The sequence below is a fragment of the Pongo pygmaeus genome, chromosome 10 (assembly GCF_028885625.2).
Source record: "Pongo pygmaeus isolate AG05252 chromosome 10, NHGRI_mPonPyg2-v2.0_pri, whole genome shotgun sequence".
Lineage (NCBI taxonomy): Eukaryota > Metazoa > Chordata > Mammalia > Primates > Hominidae > Pongo > Pongo pygmaeus.
This window is the reverse complement of record NC_072383.2, coordinates 121,987,666-122,015,026: the sequence shown is the minus strand read 5'-3', so window position 1 is coordinate 122,015,026 and position 27,361 is coordinate 121,987,666. Positions and strand designations below refer to the sequence as shown.

At 46.8% G+C, this 27,361-nt stretch overlaps 2 protein-coding genes across 5 annotated transcripts in view; one reads left to right on the top strand and one right to left on the bottom strand.

The window, feature by feature from the left end:
* Positions 1-2,572: 2,572 nt before the first annotated feature.
* MTRFR (mitochondrial translation release factor in rescue) lies at positions 2,573-27,348 on the bottom strand. 3 transcript variants are annotated; one of them, XM_054441928.2, is made up of 4 exons: positions 27,198-27,338; positions 12,105-12,159; positions 6,534-6,843; positions 2,573-3,698 (listed from the first exon to the last, which is right to left on the bottom strand). In XM_054441928.2, exons 3-4 carry the CDS (start codon positions 6,813-6,815, stop codon positions 3,480-3,482), a joined length of 501 nt encoding a protein of 166 aa, XP_054297903.1. In that variant the 5' UTR covers positions 6,816-6,843; positions 12,105-12,159; positions 27,198-27,338; the 3' UTR covers positions 2,573-3,479. The 3 variants fall into 3 exon arrangements, with proteins under 3 accessions (XP_054297903.1, XP_054297902.1, XP_054297904.1); XM_054441927.2 differs by lacking the exon at positions 12,105-12,159 and having other exon boundaries at positions 27,198-27,348; XM_054441929.2 differs by lacking the exon at positions 12,105-12,159 and having other exon boundaries at positions 26,835-27,325.
* The window catches only part of MPHOSPH9 (M-phase phosphoprotein 9), a 91,485-nt gene continuing 80,695 nt past the window's right edge, over positions 16,572-27,361 (top strand). For both annotated transcript variants that reach the window (XM_054441919.1, XM_054441913.1), the window contains exon 1: positions 16,572-16,773. The gene's annotated coding sequence lies outside the window, so the exon portion shown is untranslated. The remainder of the gene's footprint in view (positions 16,774-27,361) is intronic.

Here is a 27,361-nt window from a genome sequence, read left to right as displayed (position 1 = left end):
TAATTTACTCAGCAAGGCCATTTTTACTTCCTGCAGAAAGGGTATACTCGCCAGCAGTTTTGCCACGAGAGTACACCAAACAAAGAGACAGGGTCATTTGTAACCTGACGCATCCACCCTACTGCTGTGTCTGGTTTCCATTGGCTGGAACGGGACCTCACATTCTGTATTTGTCCTGAATGGCGAGCAACTTAAAACTTTTTAAAAGAAGCAAAGGCAGAGGAGAACAAAGGAAGGAGAAAGTAACTTGTGGAATGGTGAGAAAGGTAAAAACACTTTTAAATAAGGAAGAGGAACAGGCTATGACCTAATGCTTGCTCGGACCAGTGTAAGCATGCCAGGGTAAATATTTAGGCTAAATTGTGGGAGCTGAGAACATAAAGTACATTGATTTCTTTACCACAGCTAGCAGATAATTAAGAACGTTAGCACAGGTCTTTGAATAAATTTTGCTTTGAAGAGAAGTTACTGCTTATTCCAAATTAAATGGGGAGGAAAGTCTTTGGAGAGGATCCTCTACTTTACTTTTTACAAGAGGTAGGAGACACCTGTTCAAACTGTATTTTCCCATCTGACATGGAAACATTTTGGTGATATCATTAGCACAGTTGGCTGGGGAAAGAATGTGTTTGCTAAGTCAGAGGTAGGGACAAAGTGAAGTTGCATTATGGGTGTATTTTAAGTGCAGCAAACTTAAGTGTATGCTAGGAAAAAAAATCAGAAGCAGTTTTTTTTTTAAATTTTTTTTTTTTAGATGGAATCTCCCTCTGTTGCCTAGGCTAGAGTACAGTGGCTTGATGTTGGTTCACTGCAATCTCTGCCTCCCAGGTTCAAGCGATCTTCCCAGCTTAGCCTCCCGAGTAGCTGGATTACAGGAGCGTGCCACCACACCCAGCTAATTTTTGTATTTTTAGTAGAGATGGGATTTTACCATGTTGGTCAGGCTGGTCTCGAACTTCTGACCTCAGGTGACCCACCTGCCTTGGCCTCCCAAAGTGCTGGGATTACAGGTGTGAGCCACCACGCCTGGCCAGAAGCAGTATTATTGAGTTGGCCTATTACCCCATGGTTAGACCATTGTCAGTTCATAGGTGCTTATCCTGTGGGCTTTTGGTGGGTGCTACAGGAATCTTTTTCATAAAGTATGGCCCCTAAATTCAAGCTACTTCATATGGTGCTCACTGGAAGAATTATCTGCTCTGGTGCCAGGGAAAAAATGGGCTGCACTGGATGTGTTGAGAATCCACATGGTGGTCTCTGACAGTGCCTCCCAAAGGGATTTTAATTCTTAATCTATACCTTAGGCCCTAAATACCTGCAATGAGAATTTGCTTTGCTGAGCAGTAGACAAAGACAAATGAGAGAGACTTGTCTTTCTTTGATGCAGGCATGAGGTGAATTCTCAGCCGTGACAAGGCTAAAGGCCAGCAGGAACAGGCTCTAGCGAAATGGGTGCTGTGTCCCCTTCCTGTATGTGGCAGAAAGTTGCAAAGGTATGAGAGAGGAGACAAACGGAAACCATTCTCCCTCATCTCCAGCTCCAAATTTCCCTTCCCACTATTACTGGTTTCTTAGGTGTCGTTCTAGAGACTTTATTTTCTAAAGGGAGTTTGGGCTGGGGAAGGGTCCTGTACACTCTCAACAGGAGGTGCAGAATGAGCCCTGCATTGAATGTGTAAGCATCCAAAGCCGTCACTGAGGTGAGAAGAGCCTTCATTGGCAGCCTCAAAGAGAAAGGTGTGCTTGGATGTATGCACTGGACATGCCGCCTAGGCCTGCTGGACAGACTGCAGAACTGCGGCCCTGCAACTGGCAATCTCCCAATGGCCTTCTCACCTCCCAGTATTTTTCCCTATTTGTTTTCTACGTGGACTCCAGAAGAGTTCTAACAAGCCAAGCTATTAAGCATGGCTTCAAAAGAAAAACAACTGTAAGGTCAAATCCAGCTTAAGTGATGTAAATTTACAAGCAAATCAGATTCTGGAACCTTACCTTTACAAATCTTGCACATCAACGTGCAGGGAATGTGTTTCTACATCAGAGGCACAACTGGGCATCATACAGCCTAGAAGCTAATAGAGCACATGGACAAGGAACAGAGCCTTTAACTCTTCCAACTCTCGTTTTCTCCTTTTTTTTTTTTTGAGAGAGTCTTGCTCTGTTGCTCATGCTGGAGTGCAGTGGCGCAATCTTGGCTCACTGCAACCTCCGCCTCCCAGATTCAAGCAATTCTCTTGCCTCAGCCTCCTGAGTAGCTGGGATTACAGGCGTATGCTGCCACGCCTGGCTAATTTTTGTATTTTTAGTAGAGATAGGGTTTCACCATGTTGGTCAGGCTGGTCTCAAACTCCTGACCTCATGATCCACCTGCCTGGCCTCCCAAAGTGTTGGGATTACAGGCGTGAGCCACCACGCCCGGCCCTTGTTTTCTCTTTTACTGTCTTGAGCTGACATCGGGATAACTGATGTTTAAGTGTCACTGGGCAGTGGCTTCCCAGCAGATGACAAGTTGCCAACAAATGCTATTAATGTTTGACTCCATTCTCCAGTTCTCCATAAAAATTGACTTTACTAATTTCAAAAAAAATTTTATTATTACAAAACAGACACAATCACACAGACAAAGGTACGACTTGAAATATGGGGACACCCTTCTACCACCCAGGTGAAGAAACAGAACTTTGTCAGGCACCCCAGAACCCCTCCAAGTGCCTCATCACAATGACAACTCCTTTCTTCCCTCTAGAAGTAGCCATTATTCTTGTATAGTACTGACTGTGTTTCTTTATGGTTTTATCTTATTTTTTAGAGACAGGGTCTTGTTCTGTCACACAAGAACAAGTGGACAGGTGGAGTGCAGTGGTGTTGATAGCTCACTACAATCCTGAGCTCCTGGGCTCAGGCGATCTTCCTGTTTTAGCCTCCCAAAGTGCTGGGATTATAGGCGTGTGTCATTGCACTTGACCTAGTTTTATTTTTTTTTTGAGATGGGGTCTCGCTCTGTCACCCAGGTGTTGCCCAGGCTTGAGTGCAGTGGCGCGATCTCAGCTCACTGCAACCTCCGCCTCCCAGGTTCACGCAATTCTCCTGCCTCAGCCTCCCGAGTAGCTGGGATTACAGGCGCCTGCCACCACGCCTGGCTAATTTTTTGTATTTTTAGTAGAGACGGGGTTTCACCATGTTGGCCAGGCTGATCTCAAACTCCTGACCTCAAGTGATCCGCCTGCCTCGACCTCCCAAAGTGCTGGGATTACAGGTGTGAGGCACCGTCCACCGTGCCCGGCCGAGTTTTATTCTTGAATTGTGCCTGTCTCTGTTCACTACAGTTTAGTGCACCATTTAAATAAATTTGTTGTCTTTTAAATTCATCAAAAATATTTCTTTTGACGCACTATAATAATGCTGGTGATGGAACTCACCACCATTATTCCCTGGGAGCTTCTGGCAGATTCTGTCAGTTGGAATCTGTAATTCTTTTCTCAGTGGACCTTTTTACTTGACTCCCACAGTTCTTTCAGTAGCTTCTTTTTTTCCAGGGTTTCCTTTGCTCTTTTTTTCCTTTCTTGTTTTTTCTTCGCCGCTTCTTGTTTTTCTTTGTGAACAGGACTGTTTTCACCATTGTAGAAAACATCTACTTTCTCTTGTAGGATTTTCCGAGCCAGCTTTCTGTTCTGATCAACTGATCTTGTCTGATGGCACTGTAAGAGATAATATTTTATAATGTGAAAACCACAGGATGTTAAAAATGGACAGGATCTCAGAAGTCATTAAATTCAACCTGTTTGCTTTTTTATTATTTATTTATTGAGACAGAGTTTTGTTCTTGTCATTGAGGCTAGAGTGCAATGGCGTGATCTTGGCTCACTGCAACCTCCGCCTCCTGGGTCCAAGTGATTCTCCTGCCTCAGCCTCCCAAGTAGCTGGGATTATAGGCACATGCCACCATGCCGTTAATTTTTGTATTTTTAGTAGAGATGGGGTTTCACCATGTTGGCCAGGCTGGTCAGGACAACCTGTTTGCTTTATAGAGAGGGACAAACCTGGAAGGCAAAGCCCCTTATCAGGAGTCTCCATGAGTCAGTGACAGTGAAGACCAGCCCCTTTCCTGCCTCTGCCCTGTGTCCCACACCCTTGCTGTATTATGTGGCTTTCACTGTGATTGTTTTAATCATTAGGAATGCTATTTTGTTTAGAAGCAACAGTGGCCTTCACATAAAGTTGCAAAATAATTATGAAAGTATCAACTGATGTATCTACCTTGTGGCCAGTTAACAACCACTTTGTGTGCACCATTCATAAGCATAAAGTTCTGTCTGAAGGAAGAAAATAGCATCTTTATTATTAGTCAACCATAACTCATTCACTGTGTAATGCCTCAGTTATTATAGGTGAGTGCCTTGCAAAGCTGTTTGATAAAAGATAAATCTTAAGCCAGGCATAGTGGCTCATACCTATAATCCCAATGCTTTGGGGGCTGAAACGGGAGGATCACTTGGGGGCTGGAGTTTGAGACCAGCGTGGGCAACATAGCAAGACCCCCCATCTGTACCAAAAATGTAAAAATTGGATGGCCGGACGTGGTGGCTCATGCCTGTAATCCTAGCACTTTGGGAGGCTGAGATGGGTGGATCACTTGAGGTCAGGAGTTTGAAACCACCCTGGCCAACATGGTGAAACCCTGTCTCTAGTAAAAATACAAAAACATTAGCTGGGTGTGGTGATGGGCACCTGTAATCCCAGCTACTCAGGAGGCTGAGGCAGAATTGCTTGAACCCAGGAGGCGGACGTTGCAGTGAGCTGAGATTGCGCCACTGCACTCCAGCCTGGGCAATAGAGCAAGACTCTCAAAAAACAGAACGAAACAAAAAACACTGAGTGTGGTGGGGCATGCCTGCAGTCCCAGCTACTCAGGAGGCCGAGAGCAGGAGGATTGCTTGAGCCCAGGTGTTTGAGGCTACACTGAGCCATGATTGCACCACTGCACTCCAACCTGGCTGACAAAACAAGACCCTATCTCTTAAAAAAAAAATTCTATGAAATTAGGGTTAAAGAATAATTCTGAAAGCAAGTTTGGAAGGAGTTACATAAAATAGGTTAAACAAAAATTAACTCTCAGGTTTCAGAATTTTGTTACTCATGAATGACACTTTTCAAGGAGGAAAAGAAGTGACTGAGGTTTTACATGATATGCTTGTGGCTCAAAAACCCAGCAGTGAAGTGCAGCTGTTAGGAACATGGACTTGGGGTATGGTGTGAACTGACTACTAAGTGGCAGGACCTTGGGCAGGTCACTTAGCCTCTCTATGTCCCAGATTCCACACCTGTACTGTGATGGAAAGCATGAACATGGGGTTTTGGGGACTGCAGAGTTAATGCTGCTTAGAACAGTTCCTCCCACACATTTCCATGACCTGTGAGTATCTGCTGCCAGTATCGTTATATATGAAACACCTGCCTTGGCTATCGCTTTTCTGTGCTGCTTCCAGGACTCTCTCGTGATCCCTGAGGCAGATGGACTGGGAGCCCCTCTGACCAAGCTTGTCTTTTTTTTTTTTTAAGAGGGAATCTTGTCTGTTGCCCAGGCTGGTATGCAGTAGCGTGATCTTGGCTCACTGCAACGTCTGCCTCCAGGGTTCAAGCGATTCTCCTGCCTCAGCCTCCAAGTAACTGGGATTACAGGCACGCGCCACCACGCCTGGCTAATTTTTGTATTTTTAGTAGAGATGGGGTTTTGCCATGTTGACCAGACTGGTCTCGAACTCCTGACCTCAGGTGATCCACCCACCTCAGCCTCCCAAAGTGTTGGGATTACAGGCATGAGCCACCGTGCCTGGCCCGAGACTTGTTTTTTTATGTAAAAAGGAACACTCCTATAGGTAGCTGTGCACAGCATTTTTTCTTCGGAGGTTGGAAAATGCCTGGCCTCCATGATCCTGCATGATCTCACCCTCAGTCCTCTCTGTCCAGAAGGGGAGGTATCACCGACATTTACCAACGGGGACAGAGAGGCATGGAGGACGTGGCCACCCTAATGTTAACCAGCCATGACAGCTAAGGGCTGGGACTGCCAGCCGACACCCCAGGCCTGCTTGCCGCCTCCTCAGGGACTTGGAGCCCACAGCAATGCTGGGGATCTCGGCAGCCTTCCTGCAGCGGGAATGGATTTGAAAGAACCATGCTGCCCGGGCACCTGCCTTTATCAGCCACTGCTTAGCTTTGTCAAGACGTTGCTTCCGGGGCAGCAGCCAAGCACCAGTGCTGTCTGCCAAATTCAAGGATGGCAGCCATACCCTGGCTCCAAAAGATCCTGGAAGCAGGCTTCCCAGGCTGTTGTAGGAGGTTCTGCCTTAGGGAGGAATGGCTCAGGGATGGGATGAGATCTGCGGTGCCCTCTACTGCTTGGCTGGTAGAGGGTGGCCCGAGCCAGAAAAATAATGCACTTCAGCTGATCCCATTCACACTTGGGAGAAATCTCTGGAGGCTGTGGAACCCTTGGGCGGGGCCTCTCCCCTCAGCGGCCTTCTGTGATCTACCTTTACAACGATGCCCGAGGGGATGTGCTTCAGCACCACGCAGTTGCTGGTTTTGTTGGTTGCCTGGCCCCCTGGACCGTGTCCTTTCACAAACTGCTCTTCGAGTTCATTCTCATCCAAGTAAAGCAGTGCAGGGTAGTCCTTCTTGCCTGCCATCTGGACTGGAGTGACAGCTATTCCTGGGGATAACAACGTCAGCTTCTCCCAAAGCCGGAGTCCCCATGGCGCCGGGCATATTCGGGTCAGTGGTGTAGGAAAATGAAATAAACCCGCAGTGCTCATAAGGAACGTGGCTCTGCTGGCTGAGGACCTGGGTTAGATGGATAAGGAGAGCTTTCAGTAAGAGGCATATGCCCTCAAGATTATGCTTCAGATTCGAAGACAGCTTTTTATAAAGCAATTCAAATGATGACCCATCTGTTACCGAGGGAATTTAGGAAATGAGTGGAGACACATTATTCAGCAAGATGCCCCTCTCCTCAGCCTTGCAGTCTGCCATGTTACCAGGACATGCCCTGCCAGCTAATACATATTTTCTTGCAATAGACCAAAAATATCTTCCAAGCAACCAGGGGTGCTGTTTTCTCAGGAAGGAGAGGTTTTGAGTGTGAAATTCAGGCTGGGCGTGGTGGCTCATGCCTGTAATCCAAGCACTTTGGGAGGCCGAGGCAGGTGGATTACGAGGTCAGGAGTTCAAGATCAGCCTGGCCAAGATGGTGAAACTCTATCTCTACTAAAAATAAAAAATTAGCCAGGCTTGGTGGTGGGCGCCTGTAATCCCAGCTACTCGGGAGGCTGAGGCAGAGCCACTGTACTCCAGCCTGGACAACAGAGTGAGACACTGTCTCAAAAAAAAAAAAAAAAAGAAATTCAAAGGAACAGACTGTAATTTGATACAGGTAAATAGTGCATCAAGCAAAAATTAGGATCTGGGTCAAGTGCCAGTATTTAAATTTAAATGTTTGAGAATCTCTGAAATCAAAATGTAAAGATGACAGTATGAGAGTCTAGTTTATTTTTTGAGACGGAATCTCACTCTGTCACCCAGGCTGGAGTGCGATGGCGCGATCTTGGCTCACTGCAACCTCTGCCTCCCAGGTTCAAGTGATTCTCCTGCCTCAGCCTCCTGAGTAGCTGGGATTACAGGCGTGTGCCACCACGCCCGGCTAATTTTTGTATTTTTAGTAGAGGCGGGGATTCACCATGTTGGCCAGGCTGGTCTCGAATTCCTGACCTCAGGTGATCTGCCCACCTCGGCCTCCCAAAGTGCTGGGATTACAAGTGTGAGCCACCCACCCACCCCCGGGGCTGAGAGTCTATTTTATAGCTGAGCTTAAACAGTCTGACATAGTAAACATCACTATCAATCAATGTCATGATTGTTGTTTTTTGTTTCCAGTTTCATGGATTTGAATGTGAACATCTGTTCCCTGCACGCACTGCCAACAATGTGGTCCAACTGGTACTCATCATTGGAACTACCAAGTCAACTAATTTTTTTTTTTTTTGAGACAGAGTTCCACTCTGTCGCCCAGGCTGGACTGCAGTGGCGTGATCACAGCGTACTGCAGTCTTGACTTCCCCAGGGTCAGGCGATTCTGTCACCTCAGGCTCCCTAGTAAGTGAAGACTACAGGCAGACACCACCACATCTGAGTAATTACTTTTTGTAGAGATGGGGTTTCGCCATGTTGCCCAGGCTGGTCTTGAACTCCCTAAGGTCAAGTAATCCACCTGCTTCAGCCTCCCAAAGTGCTGGGATTACAGGCGTGAGCCACTGCATCCAGCTAGTCAACTTTTAATAAGGTCCTTGTTAGGTATAGTGAGGGACATGAGATGAAAAAGAGCTGAACTGTCTTCTTGGAGCTTACAGGTTAGTTAGAGAAGATATTAAAAGACAGACGAGATGGGCCTAGACTCTCCGCCTACATCTTTCTCCCGTGCTGGATGCTCCCTACCCTCGAACATCAGACTCCATGTTCTTCAGTTTTGGGACTCGGACTGGCTCTCCTTTCTCCTCAGCTTGCAGACAGCCTATTTTGGGACCTTGTGATCATAATTTATCTGCATGGGAGCTCCTGGGATCATGGCAGACAGGAGGCAGGACTAGATTGCAGCTTCAGACAGAGCAGCATGCAGAGGCTTGCATTGTGAATTTTAGCTCCAGATCAACTACAAGAACAAACCAGCAATCCTGAGAGGACCCACAGACCCTCTGAAGGAAGCCGATTGCTCCTGCAGGGCCCAGGAGACCCCTAAATACTGTGAGTGCCCCAACTGTGGAAGTGGGAAAGGGAGACCCTCCTCTCCCGAACACACACCCCCCCCCCCCACTGGAGAGGCTGAAGGTCTGTTTGCAGGAGAAATTTCCAACTTTACCTGGAGCTAAGTCAGACTCAGCAGAGCGAAATACAGGGGTAGAGGAAGCAGCAGAAAGGCCGTGAGAGCTCACTGGGTCCCCAGGCAGCCCATTCCTGCTTGGCACCACAGGGATCCATCAGGAGGGTGGCCAGAGGAGCAAGGGATAAAACTCCACAGGGAGAAGGAATTCTCTAGTCGAACTTTGTAACAATTTAAACAGGGCGAGAAGCCTCCTGGCCAAAACTCGGGCAACTGCACGAATCTGGCATGCAGACGTTACAGGTAGGGGAAGAACTATAGCCCTTTTCTTTCGCAGCTGGGAGGGGAACAGCCTCGGGCAAATTTTCAAGCCAGTCTCACCCTCTGCCTGGAAACAGACTCGGGGCAGTTGTGGGGGAACACGGTGGGAGTAAGACCGGCCCTTGGGTTTGTGTGGGAGCTGGGTGAGGCCTGTGACTGCCAGCTTTCCCCCACTTCCCTGACAACCTGCATGACTCAGCAGAGGCAGCCGTAACTCTCCTAGGTACACGACTCCAGTGACCTGGGAATCTCACCCCCATTCCCTACAGCAGCCGCAGCAAGACCTGCCCAAGGAAAGTCTGAGCTCAGACATGCCTAGCTCCACCCCCATCTGATGGTCCTTCCCTATCCACCCTGGCGGGAAGACAAAGGGCAAATAATCTTGGGAGTTCTAGGGCCCTGCCCACTGCTGGTTCCTCTCCATATTACCACAGCTGATGCTTTCTGGAAAGCACCACCTCCTGGCAGGAGGCCAACCAGCAAAAAAAAAATAGACCATTAACCCACCAAAGCTAAGGACCCTCATGGAGTCAATTGTACCCTCTGCCACCTCCACTAAACAGGCACTGGTATCCATGGCTGAGAGACCCATAGATGGTTCACATCACAGGACTCTGCAGATAACCTCCAGTACCAGCCTGGAACTGGGAAGATTCGCTGGGCGGCTAGACCCAGAAGAGAGACAACAATCACTGCAAGTTTGGCTCATAGGGAGCCACATCCATAGGAAAAGGGGCAGACTACATGAAGAGAATACCCCATGGGACAAAAGAATCTGAACAGCTTTCAGCCCTAGACCTTCCCTCTGACAGAGCCTACCCAAATGAACAAACCTGGTAATATGACAAAACAAGACTCTTCAACACCCCCTAAAAACGCACTAGTTCACCAGCAATGGATCCAAACCAAGAAGAAATACCTGATTTACCTGAAAAAGAATTCAGGAGGTTAGTTATTAATCAGGGAAGGACCAGAGAAAGGTGAAGCCCAGTGTAAGGAAATCCAAAAAATGATACAAGAAGTGAAGGGAGAAATCATTCAGGGAAATAGACAGCTTAAAGAAAAAACAATAAAAAATTCAGGAAACTTTGGACACACTTTTAGAAATGCAAAATGCTCTGGAAAGTCTCAGCAATAGAATTCAACAAGTAGAAGAAAGAAATTCAGAGCTCAAAGACAAGGTCTTCAAATTAACCCAATCCAACAAAGACAAAAAAGAATAAGAAAATATGAACAAAGCCTCCAAGAAGTCTGGGATTATGTTAAACGACCAAACCTAAGAATAATTGGTGTTCCTGAGGAAGAAGAGAAATCTAAAAGCTTGGAAAACATATTTGGGGGAATAATCGAGGAAAACTTCCCCTGCCTTGCTAGAGACCTAGACATCCAAATACAAGAAGCACAAAGAACACGTGAGAAATTCATTGCAAAAAGATCTTCATCTAGGCATACTGTCATCAGGTTATCCAAATGAGAGGTGACAACGTGCTAGCAGCCCTCACTTCCTCTCGGCACCTCCTTGGCCTCGGCAATCCACTCTGGCCGTGCTTGAGGAGCCCTTCAGCCCGCCGCTGCTCTGTGGAAGCCCCTCTCTGGGCTGGCCAAGGCCGAAGGCAGCTCCCTCCCCTTGTGGGGAGGTGTGGAGGGAGAGCTCGTGGACTAGCGCGGGCTTGGCAGGCCCGCACTAGGAGTCGCCAGCTGGCGCCGCCGGCCCGAGGCAGTGAGGGGCTTAGCACCCGGGCCAGCAGCTGCGGAGGGTGTGCCGGGTCCCCCAACACTGCTGGCCCGCCCGGGCTGTCCTCGAATTCTCGCCAGGCCTCAGCCGCCTCTCCGTGGAGCAGGGCTTGGGACTTGCAGCCCGCCATGCCTGAGTCCCCCCTCCCCCAACCCCCTCGCGGCCGGAGCCTCCTGGACGGGCGCCACCCCCTGCTCCACGACCCGTCCCATCGACCACCCAAGGGCTGAGGAGTGCGGGTGCGTGGTGGGGAACTAGCGGGCAGCTCCGCCCGCAGCCCCAGTGTGGGATCCAGTAGGCAAAGCCAGCTGGGCTCCTGAGTCGGGTGGGGACTTGGAGAACTTTTATGTCTAGCTAAAGGTTTGTAAATACACCAGTCAGCACTTTGTGTCTAGCTCAAGATTTGTAAACGCACCAATCAGTACCCTGTGTGTAGCTCAAGGTTTGTAAATGCACCAATCAGTGCTCTATGTCTAGCTAATCTAGTGGGGACTTGGAGAACTTTTGTGTCTAGCTAAAGGATTGTAAAGGCACCAGTCAGCACTCTGTGTCTAGCTCAAGGTTTGTAAACACATCAATCAGTCCTCTGTGTCTAGCTAATCTACTGGGGACTTGGGGAACTTTTGTGTCTAGCTAAAGGATTGCAAATGCACCAGTCAGCACTCTGTGTCTAGCTCAAGGTTTGTAAACACATCAATCAGTGCTCTGTGTCTAGCTAATCTAGTGGGGACTTGGTGAACTTTTGTGTCTAGCTAAAGGATTGCAAATGCACCAGTCAGCACTCTGTGTCTAGCTCAAGGTTTATAAACGCACCAATCAGCACCCTGTCAAAACAGACCAATCAGCTCTCTGTAAAATGGACCAATCAGCAGGATGTGGGTGGGGTCAGATAAGGGAATAAACGCAGGCTGCCTGAACCAGCAGCGCAACCCGCTCGGGTCACCTTCCACGCTGTGGAAGCTTTGTTCTTTCGGTCTTTGCAGTAAATGTTACTGCTGCTCACTCTTTGGGTCTGCACTGCCTTTAAGAGCTGTAACACTCACTGCGAAGGTCTGCAGCTTCACTCCTGAAGTCAGCGAGACCACAAACCCACCAGAAGGAAGAAACTCCCGACGCATCTGAACATCTGAAGGAACAAACCCTGGACATACCATCTTTAAGAGCTATAGCACTCACCACGAGGGTCTGTGGCTTCATTCTTGAAGTCAGCAAGACCAAGAACCCACCAATTCTGTAAAAAGTTAAAATGAAGGAAATAATTTAAGAGCTGTGAGACAAGCACCAGGTAACCTATAAAGGAAAATCTATCAGATTAACAGCAGATTTCTCAGGAGAAACCCTACAAGCTAGAAAAAATTCGGGTCCTATGTTCAGCCTCTTCAAACAAAACAATTATCAAACAAAACAATTATCAGCCAAGAATTTTGTATCCAGCAAAACTAAGTATCACATATGAAAAAAAGATAGTCGTTTTCAGACAAACGAATGCTGAGAGAATTCACCACTACCAAGCCACTGCTACAAGAACTGCTAAAAGAAGCTCTAAATCTTGAAACAAATCCTGGAAACAACATCAAAACAGAACCTCTTTAAAGCACAAATCACACAGGACCTGTAAAACAAAAATACAAGTTAAAAAGCAAAACCAAAAAACCCCCAAAGTACACAGGCAACAAAGAGCACAATGAATGTAATGGTACCTCAAATTTCCTTTTTTTTTTTTTTTTTGAGATGGAGTCTCACTCTGTTGCCCAGGCTGGAGTGCAGTGATGTGATATCGGTTCACTGCAAGCTCCACCTCCCAGGTTCACGCCATTCTCCTGTCTCAGCCTCCCAAGTAGCTGGGACTACAGGCGCCTGCCACCACGCCCAGCTAATTTTTTGTATTTTTAGTAGAGACGGGGTCTCACTGTGTTAGCCAGGGTGGTCTCGATCTCCTGACCTCGTGATCCGCCCGCCTTGGCCTCCCAAAGTGCTGAGATTACAGGCGTGAGCCACCGCGCCAGCCGGTATCTCATTTCAATACTAACATTGAATGTGAATGGCCTAAATGCTCCACTTAAAAGATACAGAACTGCAGAATGGATAAGAACTCATCAACCATCTGCTGCCCTCAGGAGACTCACCTAACACATAAGGGCTCACGTAAACTTAAAGGGGTGGAAAAAGGCATTTCATGCAAATAGACACCAAAAACAAGCAGGGGTAGCTATTCTTGTATCAGACAAAAACTTTAAAGCAACAGCAGTTAAAAGAGACAAAGAGGGACATTATATAATGGTAATAAGGCCTTGTCACAGGATAATATCACAATCCTAAACATATATGAACCTAACACTGGAGCTCCCAAATTTATAAAACAATTACTAACAGACCTAAGAAATGAGATAGACAGCAGCACAATAATAGTGGGGAACTTCAATACTCCACCGACTGCACTAGACAGGTCATCAAGACAAAAAGTCAACAAAGAATGGATTTAAACTATACCTTGGAACAAATGGACTTAACAGGTATATATAGAACATTTCATCCAATAACTGCAGAATATACATTCTATTCAACAGTACATGGAACTTTCTCCAAGAGAGATCATATGATAGGCCGTAAAATGAGCCTCAATAAATTTAAGAAAATTGAAATTATGCCAGGCGTGGTGACTCACACCTGTAATCCCAGCACTTTGGGAGGCCGAGGCAGGCGGATCACAAGGTCAGGAGATCGAGACCATCCTGGCTAACACAGTGAAACCCTGTCTCTACTAAAAATACAAAAATTAGCTGGGCGTGGTGGCGTGTGCCTGTAGTCCCAGCTCCTGGGGAGGCTGAGAAAGGAGAATGGTGTGAACCCGGGAGGTGGGGCTTGCAGTGAGCCAAGGCTGCTCCACTGCACTCCAGCCTGAGCGACAGAGCAAGATTCCGTCTCAAAAAAAAAAAAAAAAAAGAAAAGAAAATTGAAATTATATCAAGCACTCTCTCAGACCACAGTGGAATAAAACTGGAAATCAAAAGGAACTTTCAAAACCATGCAAATAAATTAGCTGGGTGTGGTGGCAGGTGCCTGTAATCCCAGCTACTTGGGAGACTGAGGCAGGAGAATTGCTTGAACCTGGGAGGCGGAGGTTGCAGTGAGCCGAGATTGTGCCATTGCACTCCAGCCTGGGCACAAGAACAAAACTCCGTTTCAAAACAAACAAACAAAACACCAAAAAACCCCGCAAACAAAAAATGCAAATACATGTAAATTAAATAACCTGCTCCTGAATGAGCATTGGGTCAAAAATGAAATCAAGATGGAAATTAAAAAACTCTTCAAACTGAGGCTGGGTGCAGTGGCTCAGCACTTTGGGAGGCCGAGGAGGGCGGATCACCTGAGGTTGGGAGTTCGAGACCAGCCTGACCATGGTGAAACCCCGTCTCTACTAAAAATACAAAATTAGCCCGGCGTGGTGGCGCATGCCTGTAATCCAGCTACTCGGGAGGCTGAGGCAGGAGAACCGCTTGAACCCAGGAGGCGGAGGTTGCAGTGAGCTGAGATCGCCCCACTGCACTCCAGCCTGGGTGACAGAGCGAGACTCTGTCTCACAACAAAACAAAACAAAAAACAAAACAAAACAAGCAAAAAAAAAAAATCTATGACAAACCCACAGCCAACATAATACTCAATGGGGAAAAGTTGAAACTGTTCCCCCTGAGAATTGGAACAAGACAAGAATTCCTACTCTCACCACTTCTCTTCAACATAGTACGGAAGTCCTAGCTAGAGCAATCATACAAGATAATGAAATAAAGGGCATCCACATCCATAAAGAGGAAGTCAAACTGTCACTGTTTGCTAATGATGTGATCCTTTACCTTGAAAACCCTAAGGACTCCTCCAGAAAGCTCCTAGAACTGATAAAAGAATTCACAAAGTTTCTGGATACAAGATTAACATACACAAATCAGTAGCTTTCCTATACACCAACAGCGACCAAGTGGAGAATCAAATCAAGAACTCAACCCCTTTTACAATAGCTGCAAAAACAAACGAACAAAAAAAAAACAAAACAAAAACAAGAACAAAACTTAGGAATATACCTAACACAGGAGTAGAAAGACCTCTACAAGGAAAACTACAAAACTGCTGAAAGGAATCATAGACGACACAAACAAATGGAAGCACATCCCATGCTCATAGATGGGCAGAATCAATATTGTGAAAAAGACCATACTGCCAAAAGCAATCTACAAATTCCACACAATCCCCATCAAAATACCATCACCATCATTCTTCACGGAACTAGAAAAAAAAATTCTAAAATTCATATGGAAACAAAATAGAGCCCACATAGCCAAAGCAAGACTAAGCAAAAAGTACAAATCTGGAGGCATCATATTACCTGATTTCAAACTATACTATAAGGCCATAGTCACCAAAACAGCGTGGTACTGGTATAAAAATAGGCATATAGGGCCAGGCGTGGTGGCTGACGCCTGTAATCCCAGCACTTTGGGAGGCCGAGGAGGGTGGATCACGAGGTCAGGAGATCGAGACGATGGTGAAACCCCGTCTCTACTAAAAATACAAAAAATTAGCCGGGCGCAGTGGCAGGCACCTGTAATCCCAGCTCCTCGGGAGGCTGAGGCAGGAGAATTGCTTGAATTCCAGGAGATAGAGGTTGCAGTGAGCTGAGATCGTGCCACTGCACTCTAGCCTGGGTGACAGAGTAAGACTCTGTCTTTAAAAAAAAAAAAAAAAAAAAAAAAAAAAGCCAGGTGCAGTGGCTCATACCTGTAATCCCAGCACTTTGGGAGGCCGAGGCAGGCAGATCACAAGGTCAGGAGTTCGAGACCAGCCTGACCAACATGGTGAAACCCCATCTCTACTAAAAATACAAAAATTAGCCGGGTGTGGTGGCACACACCTGTAATCCCAGCTACTTGGGAGGCTGAGGCAGGAGAATCGCTTGAACCCGTGAGGCGGAGGTTGCAGTGAGCCAAGATCACACCATTGCACTCCAGCCTGGGTGACAGAGCGAGACTCTGTCTCAAAAAAAAAAAAAAAAAAAAAAAAGGTCACAGAAAAAAGTATTCTAGAAAGGGCTTTGTTGATTTCTTTCAAAGCTTGAGACTGATTTGTAGTAAAATCTCTGTCACCCAGGAGGATTACGAGAACTGCAAAAGTACCACTTGGTTAGAGCATCTTTATTGAAGATTACTTAGTAGATTATTTAGTAGGCACTAAATACAGATGTGCGTTTTTTTTTTTTTTTTTTTTTTTTTTTGAGATGGAGTTTCGCTCTTGCTGCCCAGGCTGGAGTGCGATGGCGCGATCTTGGCTCACTGCAACCTCTGCCTCCTGGGTTCAAGTGATTCTCCTGCTTCGGCCTCCTGAGTAGTGAGACTACAGGCATGTGCCACCACGCCCGGCTAATTTTGTATTTTTAGTAGAGACAGGGTTTCTCCATGTTGGTCAGGCTGGTCTTGAACTCCCAACCTGAGGTGATCCACCTGCCTCGGCCTCCCAAAGTGCTGGGATTACAGGAGTCAGCCACACTGCGCCCGGCCTGTGCTGCTCTTATTAAACAACTGCCTCATATGAGGCTCTAAATAGCTTCTTTTAGTGTTTGAAACCTCATAAACTGTAGTCATGGCAACTGGTGTCTGATCTAGGTGGGAGCCAGCTTCTAAGGTAACTGGACATCCAGCAGATTACTCCACAGCTTTGCTCCCAGCCTGTCCACCTCACCCTCGGTCAACTTCCCCTGAGCCTGCTGCTGTCTCCTGAGCCCACTGTGAGATCCAGATAGATACCCACTGAGGAGGAAGCAGGATGGAGACACGGGATCAGGCGTTGCTTTCTTGTAAATATGTGCATTTCCTGTTACTTTACATGTAAGCTTCTAGGTTAGTAACCAGTACAGTGATACTGAGATGACACTGGTCACCTTTAGAATGACAATACGATATCCTTCATCTCTACTTCTGCTATTTCTATTTTTTATTTTGAGATGGAGTCTTGCTTTGTCGCCAGGGTGGAGTACAGTGGCGCGATCTCGGCTCACTGCAAGCTCCGCCTCCTGGGTTCAAGCGATTCTCCTGCCTCAGCCTCCCGAGTAGCTGGGACTACAGGCATGTGCCACCACACCTAGCTAATTTTTGTATTTTTTTTTTTTTTTTTGAGACAGAGTCTCGCTCTGTCGCCCAGGCTGGAGTGCAGTGGTGCGATCTCAGCTCACTGCAAGCTCCGCCTCCCGGGTTCACACCATTATCCTGCCTCAGCCTCCCGAGTAGCTGAGACTACAGGCGTCTGCCACCATGCCTGGCTAATTTTTTGTATTTTTAGTAGAGACGGGGTTTCACCATGTTAGCCAGGCTGGTCTCGATCTCCTGACCTCGTGATCCGCCCGCCCCGGCCTCCCAAAGTGCTGGGATTACAGGCATGAGCCACCACGCCCAGCCAAAAAAGAAAAATTGTTTTAAAAGATGGTATTGGCAAGGTGCTCCATGACTGTGAAGGGATATACTTTGAAATGGAGTGTGCCAAGGAAAGTGGTGCTTTAAAAACTGGTTTTGTTTAATGTGTATGAAATGTGTATAAAATCAAATACCTTAGAAGATAAATGATAAACCCGGGCACTTTCTCTGAACTCTCTCTGACAAAGAATCACCTTACCTACGAATGATTGAGTAGACTAAGTCAATGTCCAAAACTTATCTTTCCTTATTCCTGTTTTCAATCCACAAAACAAAATTCATTTGTGTATCAGGCAGCCTGTAGTCCCGGATTCAATTCATTATGGAACATGAGCCCCGCACTTCTCTCTGAGTTTCTCATCCGCTAGCTGGTAAATGTGACCAGGCAGGACAGCACTGGCACAAACCAGTGCAGTGAAAAAGAGAGAAAGTGATTCCAAGGCAAGGCGAGACTCCCAGACAAAGGATGGAGAGGAGAGTGCTTTTATCAGCTGCTTTGTCACCAGTCCACTGTTTGAATCTCTACCTTTCTGTCCTAGTTCAGAGCTGCCAGACACACTGGAAGGTCTCCCACCCAACTGGAGTTTAAGAAGGTCTCCGGTGTTCAGTTACTGGCTGCTTTGTTTAACAGTTAATTCCAACAGCCAATCAGACAATTCTAAACACTTTCAGTATCTCCTGGAGCTTTGGCCCTACTCCAATGACTGCTAAAAATGACAAACACACCCATGGTTCCACTTCCCCAAAGGCCAAAAAAATACGAATTGGATTTCAGTTTTTGTGATACAGAGTAATCCGAAGTCTTTAGGGAACAATAAAAGCAGCTCAAATTATAGCTCATTGTGACATGAAAAAAGAGAAAAAGAAAAATGGTACAGAGAAGTGCTAGTAAGAGGAAACCAGCAGTCATGACAGCTCTGCCCCAGTTCCCTTCTTCAAACGTGAGCTTCAGTGTAGGGCTGGCGCTCTACCCTGACCCCCTAGGCTCTACTTTTCCTTTGATGATGGCTTCTGCACTAAATGGCTGATTGCAGTTAAGGTGAAAGCTCCTGTCATTGCTTCAGTCCCTTCCAACTTGGTTAAGTTCAGAGATAACAGGTCTAAGGAATTTACAAAAGGGAACATTAATTTGTGCAAGAATATTTTAAACATCTATTGAGTATCAGGCATGGGCTTCAGGGAGCCTGAAGAGTCTGTAGCATAAAAGAGAAATGACGACGAGCACAAACAGGATACGTGCGATAGCTGAGGATGGATAACATACTATGGAGCAGTGGTTCTCAAACTCTCTATGCCCCTCATCCTCCTGGAGAGCTTGCTGTCAGGATTTGAAAACTATGTGCTACTGAGTGGCCTTCTTCATGACTGGATCTGGTCAGCACATCCCTCCTCCAGCTTCCACATTCAACTCAAACCAAGACAGACTATCTGCAGGGACGGCATGTTCAACTCTGCAACAAAGCCTATGGCTGGAGCAAACAAGATAATAGCTTACAGTCCCAGCTACTTGGGAGGCTGAGGTGGGAGGACTGCTTAAGCCCAGAAGCTGTCTCCAGCCTGTGCAACATAGGGAGACCTCATCTCTAAAAAACAAAATAGGCCGGGCATGGTGGTTCGTGCCTGTAATCCCAGCACTTTGGGAGGCCGAAGCAGGTGGATCACCTGAGGTCAGGAGTTCGAGACCATCCTGGCCAACATGGTGAAACCCCCATCTCTACTAAAAATACAAAAAATTAGCTGGGGGTGGTAGTGGGCACCTGTAGTCCCAGCTACTTGGGAGGACTGAGGCAGGAGAATTGCTTGAACCCGGGAGGCAGAGGTTGTAGTGAGCCGAGATCGTGCCATTGCACTCCAGCCTGGGTGAAGACTGAAGGAGTGAGACTCTGTCTGAAACAACAACAACAACAACAACAAAAAACAGTAAAATAAAAAATAAAATAAATAATAAAAAATAAAATAATGCTGGGTGTGGTGGCTCACACCTGAAATCCCAGCATATTGGGAGGCTGAGGTGGGAGGAGCCCATGAAGCTGGGAGTTCATGATCAGCTTGGGCAACATAGTGAGACTCCATCTCTTTTATTAAAAAAAAATAATAATAAATAAATAAATAAAAATAAAAATAAAAGCCTAGATGTAGGAGGTGATGCTGTGTCATCAACAGCTCTCACTTTGGAGAGAAGTAAAGAGGATGGTAATGCCTTTCATTTCGTGTCTCTGAAAAGGATAAAGGATATTTGAGGCTGGGCGTGGTGGCTCACACCTGTAATCCTAGCACTTTGGGAGGCCAAGGTGGGCAGATTACCTGAGGTCAGGAGTTCAAGACCAGTCTGGCCAACATGGTAAACTCCCATCTCTACTAAAAATACAAAAAATTAGCTGGGTGCAGTGGTGTGCTGAGGCTGAGGCAGGAGAATCGCTTGAACTCGGAAGGCGGAGGTTGTGGTGAGCCAAGATCACGCCACTGCACTCCAGCCTGGGGTACAGAGTGAGACTTTTTCTCAAAAAAAAAAAAAAAAAAAAGTCAATAAAATAAAGGATATTTAATCTATTTTCAGGAAAGCATGAGATGTCAATCTCTGGACCTGCCTTCTGGACGCCATTTATCTAAAATTCACTGTTTAAGTGTTTTTTTTTTTTTTGAAAGGTAAAGCACTAGTATACCTTAGCTACAACTTTCATGGTATATAAACCTTGCAGAAACTTCATTAAAACTAACTGAAGGAACAGGTGCGGAGACTAACTGAAACAGTGTGCTTTAGGAAGATTGTTAAAGTGCTCACCAGCCAGTCTCACCATGCAAACTTTAATGTGCATACAAATCACCTGGGAGTCTTGTGACTTGTGATGCTGGTTCACTAGGTCTGGGGCGAGGCCTGAGGCTCTGCATTTCTTCTTCTTTTTTAGACGGAGTCTCCGTCACCCTGACTGCTCACTGCAACCTCCGCCTCCCGGGTTCTAGCAATTCTCCTGCCTCAGCATCCCAAGTAGCTGGGATTACAGGTGCCCACCACCACGTCTAGCTTTTTTTTTTGTATTTTTAATAGAGATGAGGTTTCACCATGTTGGTCAGGGTGGTCTCGAACACCTGACCTCAGGTGATCCACAAGCCTCAGCCTCTCAAAGTGCTGGGATTACAGGCATGAGCCACCGTGACCAGTGAGGCTCTGCATTTCTAACCAGCTCACAGATGAGGCTGTTGCTGCTGGTCCAGGCCCCACACCCCGTGGCAAGGCTAAGTGCTTTAAACAAGGGTGCTGCCAGTATTCTGGCACATAGGACTGTTCACTGCTTGATGAGAGCCCTGGGATCATGATGGCAATGGTGAAGGCTGAGAAGGTGTAAAGGAGTGTGATGGGAGGAAATCATCCCAAGAAAAGAATTAAATACTGATTTGAGCTAGCAGAGATGGTGACACGGAAACAAGGAGATTGGGAAACTGAGTCATCTGGGGAAAAAAACATCAAAAATGTCACCTCTATTGTGTTAATGTTCTAGAACAGTGTTGTCCAATAGAAACTAATGCTACTGGGCTGGGCGCGGTAGCTCACACCTGTAATCCCAGCACTTTGGGAGGCCAAGGTGGGCGGATCACGAGGTCAGGAGATTGAGACCATCCTGGCTAACAAGGTGAAACCCCGTCTCTACTAAAAATACAAAAAATTAGCTGGGCATGGTTGCACATAGCTGTAGTCCCAGCTACTTGGGAGGCTGAGGCAGGAGAATCGCTTGAACCCGGGAGGCGGAGATTGCGGTGAGCCGAGATTGCGGTGAGCCGAGATTGCGCCATTGCACTCTAGCCTGGCAACAGAGTGAGACTCTGTCTCAAAAAAAAAAAAAAAAAAAACCAAAAAACAAAACTGATGCTACCCACATGTGAAATTCTAAATTTTCTAGTAGTTACATTAGAAATAATGATGAAATTTATATTTAACCCAATATATCAAAAATATTATTTCAACATGTGATCAATGTTTTATTATTATTTTGAGACAAGGTCTGGCTCCATCATCCAGGCTGGAGTATAGTGGTGCCATCTCAGCTCACTGCAATCTCTGCCTTCCAGGCTCTAGCCCTCCTCTCACCTCAGCCTCCTGGGTAGCTGGAACTACAGGCATGTACCACCATGCCTGGCAAATTTTTGGATTTTGTGTAGAGAGGGGGTTTCACCATGTTGCTGTGGCTGGTCTGGAACTCAAGCTCAAGCGATCTGCCTGCCTCAGCCTTCCAAAGTGCTGGGATTACAGGTGTGAGCCACTGCACCCAGCCAATATTTTAAAATTGAGATATTCTTTTTTCCCCCTAAATATGAAGGCTTCAAAATCTAGGTTATAGTCATACTTATAGAACATCTCAGTTTGGGCCATATGTGCTGGTGGCTACTTTATGGGACAATGTAGCTCTAGAATCTTGCTACCCAAAGTGTGGTCCGCATAGTGGCAAAAGCACCACGTGGAGGATGGTTAGGAATGAAGATTTCAGGCCCTGCTCTGACCTACCAAATGAGAACCTGCAGCCTAACAAGATCCTCAGGTGATGCAGAGGCACATAACATTTGACAAGCATTGTTCCAGAACACAGGAATCAGCAAGTTCTTCTGACTGCTAGGACAGACACTTGTAAAAGTTTTTTTCTTTTTCTTTTCTAAAAAAGTAGAGATGGGGTTTCATCATGTTGCCCAGGCTGGTCTCAAACTCCTGAGCTCAAGCAATCTGCCTGCCTCAGTCTCACAAAGTGCTGAGATTACAGTCATGAGCCACCATGCCCAGCCTGTTTCTTATTTATATGACATTTAAGAAACTGAGACAAGAATTCAGGAGGGCTGATTACCTGCTTATTCCATCTTGTCTCTTCCTTAAGAAGGAGATGAAACCATAGGTCTCAAAACAATGACCTAATAAACAGTTAAGGGCCAAACAACTTTGAGCTTAAACAGACCAACATGCAATGTTGCTGCTTTGAAAAGACAAAACGGCCAGCAGGTGGTGCCAGAAGCTAAGTGAGGGGAAAATGATTCTCTGAGAAACGCTTAATAATAATAATAATTCATGTTTCAAAAATGTGTTTTGGGGCTGGGTGTGGTGGCTCATGACTGTAATTCTAGCACTTTGGGAGGCTGAGGAGGGTGGATTGCCTGAGCTCAGGAGTTCCAGACCAGCCTGGGCAACATGGTGAAACCCCCTCTCTACCAAAATACAAAAAATTAGCCAGGTGTGGTGGTGTGCACCTGTAGTCCCAGCTACTCGGGAGGCTGCGGCAGAATAATGGATTCAACCTGGCAGGTGGAGGTTGCAGTGGGCTGAGGTCGCGCCACTGCACTCCACCCTGGGTGACAGAGTGAGACTCCGTCTCAAAAAAAAAAAAAAGTGTTTTGGTGCTGTCTGTAAAATGGTAGTTAAAAAGAAAGTAGCATTTCCCTGTCTTTCACATCCTCCTGTTAGCTCATCCTCCTGCTGTAGGTACCTGAAATCCTTAAGGGCTGAAACTTCTCAAATGGAACCAGTGAGTATTGTTGGTCAGGCTTGAAACAGACCATGCCATTTCCTAGACTTGGGGTTTTACGCTGAAGATAAAGCACCCTTCACTCACAGTAAGTGTTTGCAGATAGTTATTTCTCAAACAAGGAAAGCATAATAGATTGAGTAGGAAATGCAGAGCTGTAGTCTTTGATTTTGGGGGACGGGAGGAAAAAGAGACTACTCTAGGTCTGGTCTAAATTTAACAGGCTTAATGCTTGAATGCTTAATGCTGCAGAATTCAAGACATAGCTAATGAAGTAAAGAGGAAAATATTCACTCCACACAATCCCAACATCTTGTTCATTTTTATTTTATTTTTGAGCCGGAGTTTCGCTTGTCACCCAGGCTAGAGTGCAATGGCGTGATCCTGGCTCACTGCAACCTCTGCCTCCCGAGTTCAAGTGATTCTCCTGTCTCAGCCTCCTGAGTATCTGGGACTACAGGCACCTGCCATCACGCCCGGCTAATTTTGTATTTTTAGTAGAGAAGGGGGTTTCACCATGTTGGCCAGGCTGGTCTCGAACTCCTGACGTCAGGTGATGTGCCTGCCTTGGCCTCTCGTAGTTCTGGGATTACAGGCGTGAGCCACAGTGCCTGGTCCCGTTTATTTTTTTTTTAAGCAGAAAACTTTGAATCTACAGAATTACACCTGTCCTATTTGTGTGTATCATATTTCTTCTATTTTTTTTTTTAGCCGGAGTCTCACTCTATCACCCAGCCTGGAGTGCAGTGGCGCAATCTCAGCTCACTGCAACCTCCACCTTCCAGATTCAAGCGATTCTCCTGCCTCAGCCTCCCGAGTAGCTGGGACTACAGGCGCACGCCGCCACGCTTGGCTAATTTTTTGTATTTTTCATAGAGATGGCGATTCACCGTGTTTCCCAGGCTGATGTTGAACTCCTGACCTCAGGCGATCCGCCTGCCTCAGCCTCTCAAAGTGCTGGGAGGTGTGAGCCACCACGCCCGGCCCCATATTTGTTCTATTTATGGCATCTAACAGGAACTTGATAATTTATCAACTACACTATTAAAACAGAAACACATTTAAAAAGCAGCAATAACAACACTGTATATTTTCTTCTAAAAGTCTCAAAGCCTATATTTCTATTAACGATGCCTTGTGTTTGTTTAGGACTTAAACATATCCAAACCAAAGCACTTTCTTCTCCTTCCTTTTTTTTTTTTTTTGAGACAGGGTCTCCCTCTGTCACCCAAGTGGAGTGCAGTGGCGTAAAAATGGCTCAGTGCAGCCTTGACCTCCTGGGCTCAAGCAAGCTTCTTTGCCTCAGCCTCCCCAGTAGCTGGGGCCACAGGTGTGTACCACCATACCTGGCTAGTTTTTAATTTTTTGTAGAGATGGGGTCTTGCCATGTTGCCCAGGCAGGTCTCGAACTCATGGGCTCAAGCAATCCTCCTGCCTCAGCCTCCCAAAGTGATGGGATTACAGGCATGAGCCACCATGTCCAACTGCAAAGCACTTTCAAATACATTACTGTAATTTTAAATAAGAGATGCACACTTCCTGATTATCTCAGTAAGACCTATCTTGGAAACCATTAGGTTTTCAATTTTTGAAACTAAATTATCCTTTCTACACCTTGTTTCATTACCTTTCACAGTATCTCCAGATCTTTTTCCAGTTCCTTAGGCAATGTTAGCTCCTTTTCCTTAACTTTTTCTGTTTTAAATATTTATTTATTTATTTTTTTGAGACGAGTCTCACTCTGTTGCCCAGGCTGGAGTGCAGTGGCACGATCTTGGCTCACTACAACCTTTGCCTCCTGGGTTCCAGCGATTCACCTGCTTCAGCCTCTCAAGTAGCTGGGATTATAGGCACCAGCCACCACGCCCAGCTAATTTTTGTATTCTTAGTCGAGACAGGGTTTCACCATGTTGGCCAGGCTGGTCTCGAACTCCTGACCTCAAGCAATCCGCTTGCCTCGGCCTCCCAAAGTGCTGGGAGTACAGGCATGAGCCACCACGCCCGGCCAACTTTCTCTTTTTAAAAAGACTAGTCAAGTACAGTAGAGAATGGGGAAAGAGTAGAAGAAGTTTGATCTGTGACTGTGAACAATTAATTAAGATAACTCACTACTAGGCCGGGCGTGGTGGCTCACGCCTGTAATCCCAGCACCTTGGAAGGCCGAGGCAGGTGGATCATGAGGTCAGGAGATCGAGACCAACCTGGCTAACACGGTGAAACCCCATCTCTACTAAAAATACAAAAAAAAAAAAATTAGCTGGGCGTGGTGGCGGGCACCTGTAGTCTCAGCTACTAGGGAGGCTGAGGCAGGAGAATGGCGTGAACCTGGCGGGTGGAGCTTGCAGTGAGCTGAGATGGTGCCACCGCACTCCAGCCTGGGCGCAGAGCAAGACTCTGTCTCACCAAAAAACAAACAAACAAAAAAAAACCAACACACTCACTACTTTTGGACCAGCCTGACTTTCTGTATTTGACGACTCCTCTCATTTTTTCTTTTGTCCCAAAAAGGCCTTCCTGCTGAGGAGTGTGAGCTCTGTGGCCAACAGACGTGCATTCAATGTCTCAATGCCACAATTTACTTACTGGGCAACTTTGGCTCTATTTCCTCATCTATAAAATGGCGATACTACTACCTAGAGTGAGAACAAAATCATACATGTTGCCATAAATGTAAAGTACCTAGTGGTCACTAAATGGCAGCATGTCAGATCTCTCAACTACAAGGCTGAGGAAATTTGGAATGACACACCACATACACTGTGGTCTTATGACACAAACCCAGTCTGGGAACTGATTATTTCATGGGCCTTTGTTTTAGACCTTAGGGTGAAAAGGCATCTAGAACAGTGGCTTGTAAATTATTTTACTTGGTATGGTCCAATTTAAGAAGTACTTGATAAGCCATGACATTACTGAAAACATGTTATTTGGTGGGATCATAATTCTGGTCTGTGAACTCAGGTACTAAGGAGATCACTGTGATGCCAAAAATATAGCCTGACTTCCCAGCAGGCTCACACTGAAAGATAAAACCATCTTCAATGAAGTAAGTCCTGGTTTAAACATAAAATATCTTTTGGAATTATGTAATATAATTTAAAAAATCATGAAAGATAGGATAACATCAAATTTACCCTTTGAAAATTGCCAGGCGTGGTGGCTCATGCCTGTAATCCCAGCACTTCGGGTGGCCGAGGCAGGAGGATGACCTGAGGTCAGGAATTCGAGACCAGCCTGGCCAATACGGCAAAACCCCATCTCTACTAAAAATACAAAAAATTAGCCGGATGTGGTGACGGGCACCGGTATTCCCAGCTACTCGGGAGGCCGAAGCAGAAGAATCGCTTGAACCTGGGAGGCAGAGGTTAAAGTGAGCCGAGATCGTGCCATTGCCCTCCAGCCTGGGTGACAGAGTGAGACCCTGTCCCCCCTCCATCCCCCCAAAAAATAAAAAAAGTAAAAAATAAAAATAATTGGTAGGTATACTTAGGAAGCTCCAATGAGATGGAACGCCTCCTGGCAGATCTGTTATTCCAAGGGCAGATCCATTTCCTGGGTCGTGGAGGTCTAAGTGATAGTGCCAGGGAAGTCCCTTTACTGTGAACCAGAACTCCTGGAGGGAAATCGAGGAGCTGGAGAGACCTTAAAGGTTAACTATGCTGAAGAATGTGGCCTGCATAGTGCGCATGAAATGGGCTGGGGTCCCACGGGGAGGAGAGCGGGTTCCCTTCGGTCCTTCAAAAGTAGGGCTGGGTGGCTCGCGCCTGTGATCCCAGCACTTTGGGAGGCCGAGGAAGGAGGATCGCTTGAGGCCAGGAGTTCGAGACCAGCTTGGGCAACACTGTGAGACACCCCCCCCCACGTCTATTAAAAAAAACTGAGTATCTCCGCAAAAGCCTAGCAAGGGCAGTGCTGACCCCTACTACGTGCCAGGCCTAAAACAGCACCTGATGCGTGCTCACAGCTCCATTCCGCTCAGTGATGTACATGAGGATCCTTCCGCTTCACCTTGGGCCTCCATGGAACCGTTTTCTCCAGGACGGCAGTCTCTCCTCTCCCCTGCCCTGAGTGCCTGAACAGCCCCAGGGCCGACCCACAGCACCTAGCGTAAACCAGGTCCCGAGAAAACTGAGCTCGGGTGTCAGGGCCGGCCCCACCCCACCGCCAGCGCGGCCTCAGGTAAACTGGCTGCGCCACTCGGAGTCGCAAGCCGCGAAAAACCCAGGCGTCCCGGCTCGCAGTCCTCTCTCCGGAGCCTTTGACAGTCGTTGGCAGCCGTAGGGCTACCTGGCTTCTCCGCAGATGCTTACCTGGTCTCAGGACCCGACTTGCGCCCTCAACGTTCTAGGGAAACCCGAATCACCGCAGCAGAGGATTCGCAATCGCGACCCCTGATCTGCGCACGCGCCGTACTCTGATCGCTGTTTCCCTCATCTGCCAGAGGCTCATCTTTACTCACTGCGCATGCGAGAAA

Coding starts and splice junctions, on each gene's coding strand:
- MTRFR (XM_054441927.2), bottom strand. CDS start 6,815: ATGAGCACTGCGGGTTTATTTCATTTTCCTACACCACTGACCCGAATA. Junction 3,699..6,533: donor CCTCGGGCATCGTTGTAAAG/GTAGATCACAGA, acceptor TATCTCTTACAG/TGCCATCAGACAAGATCAGT.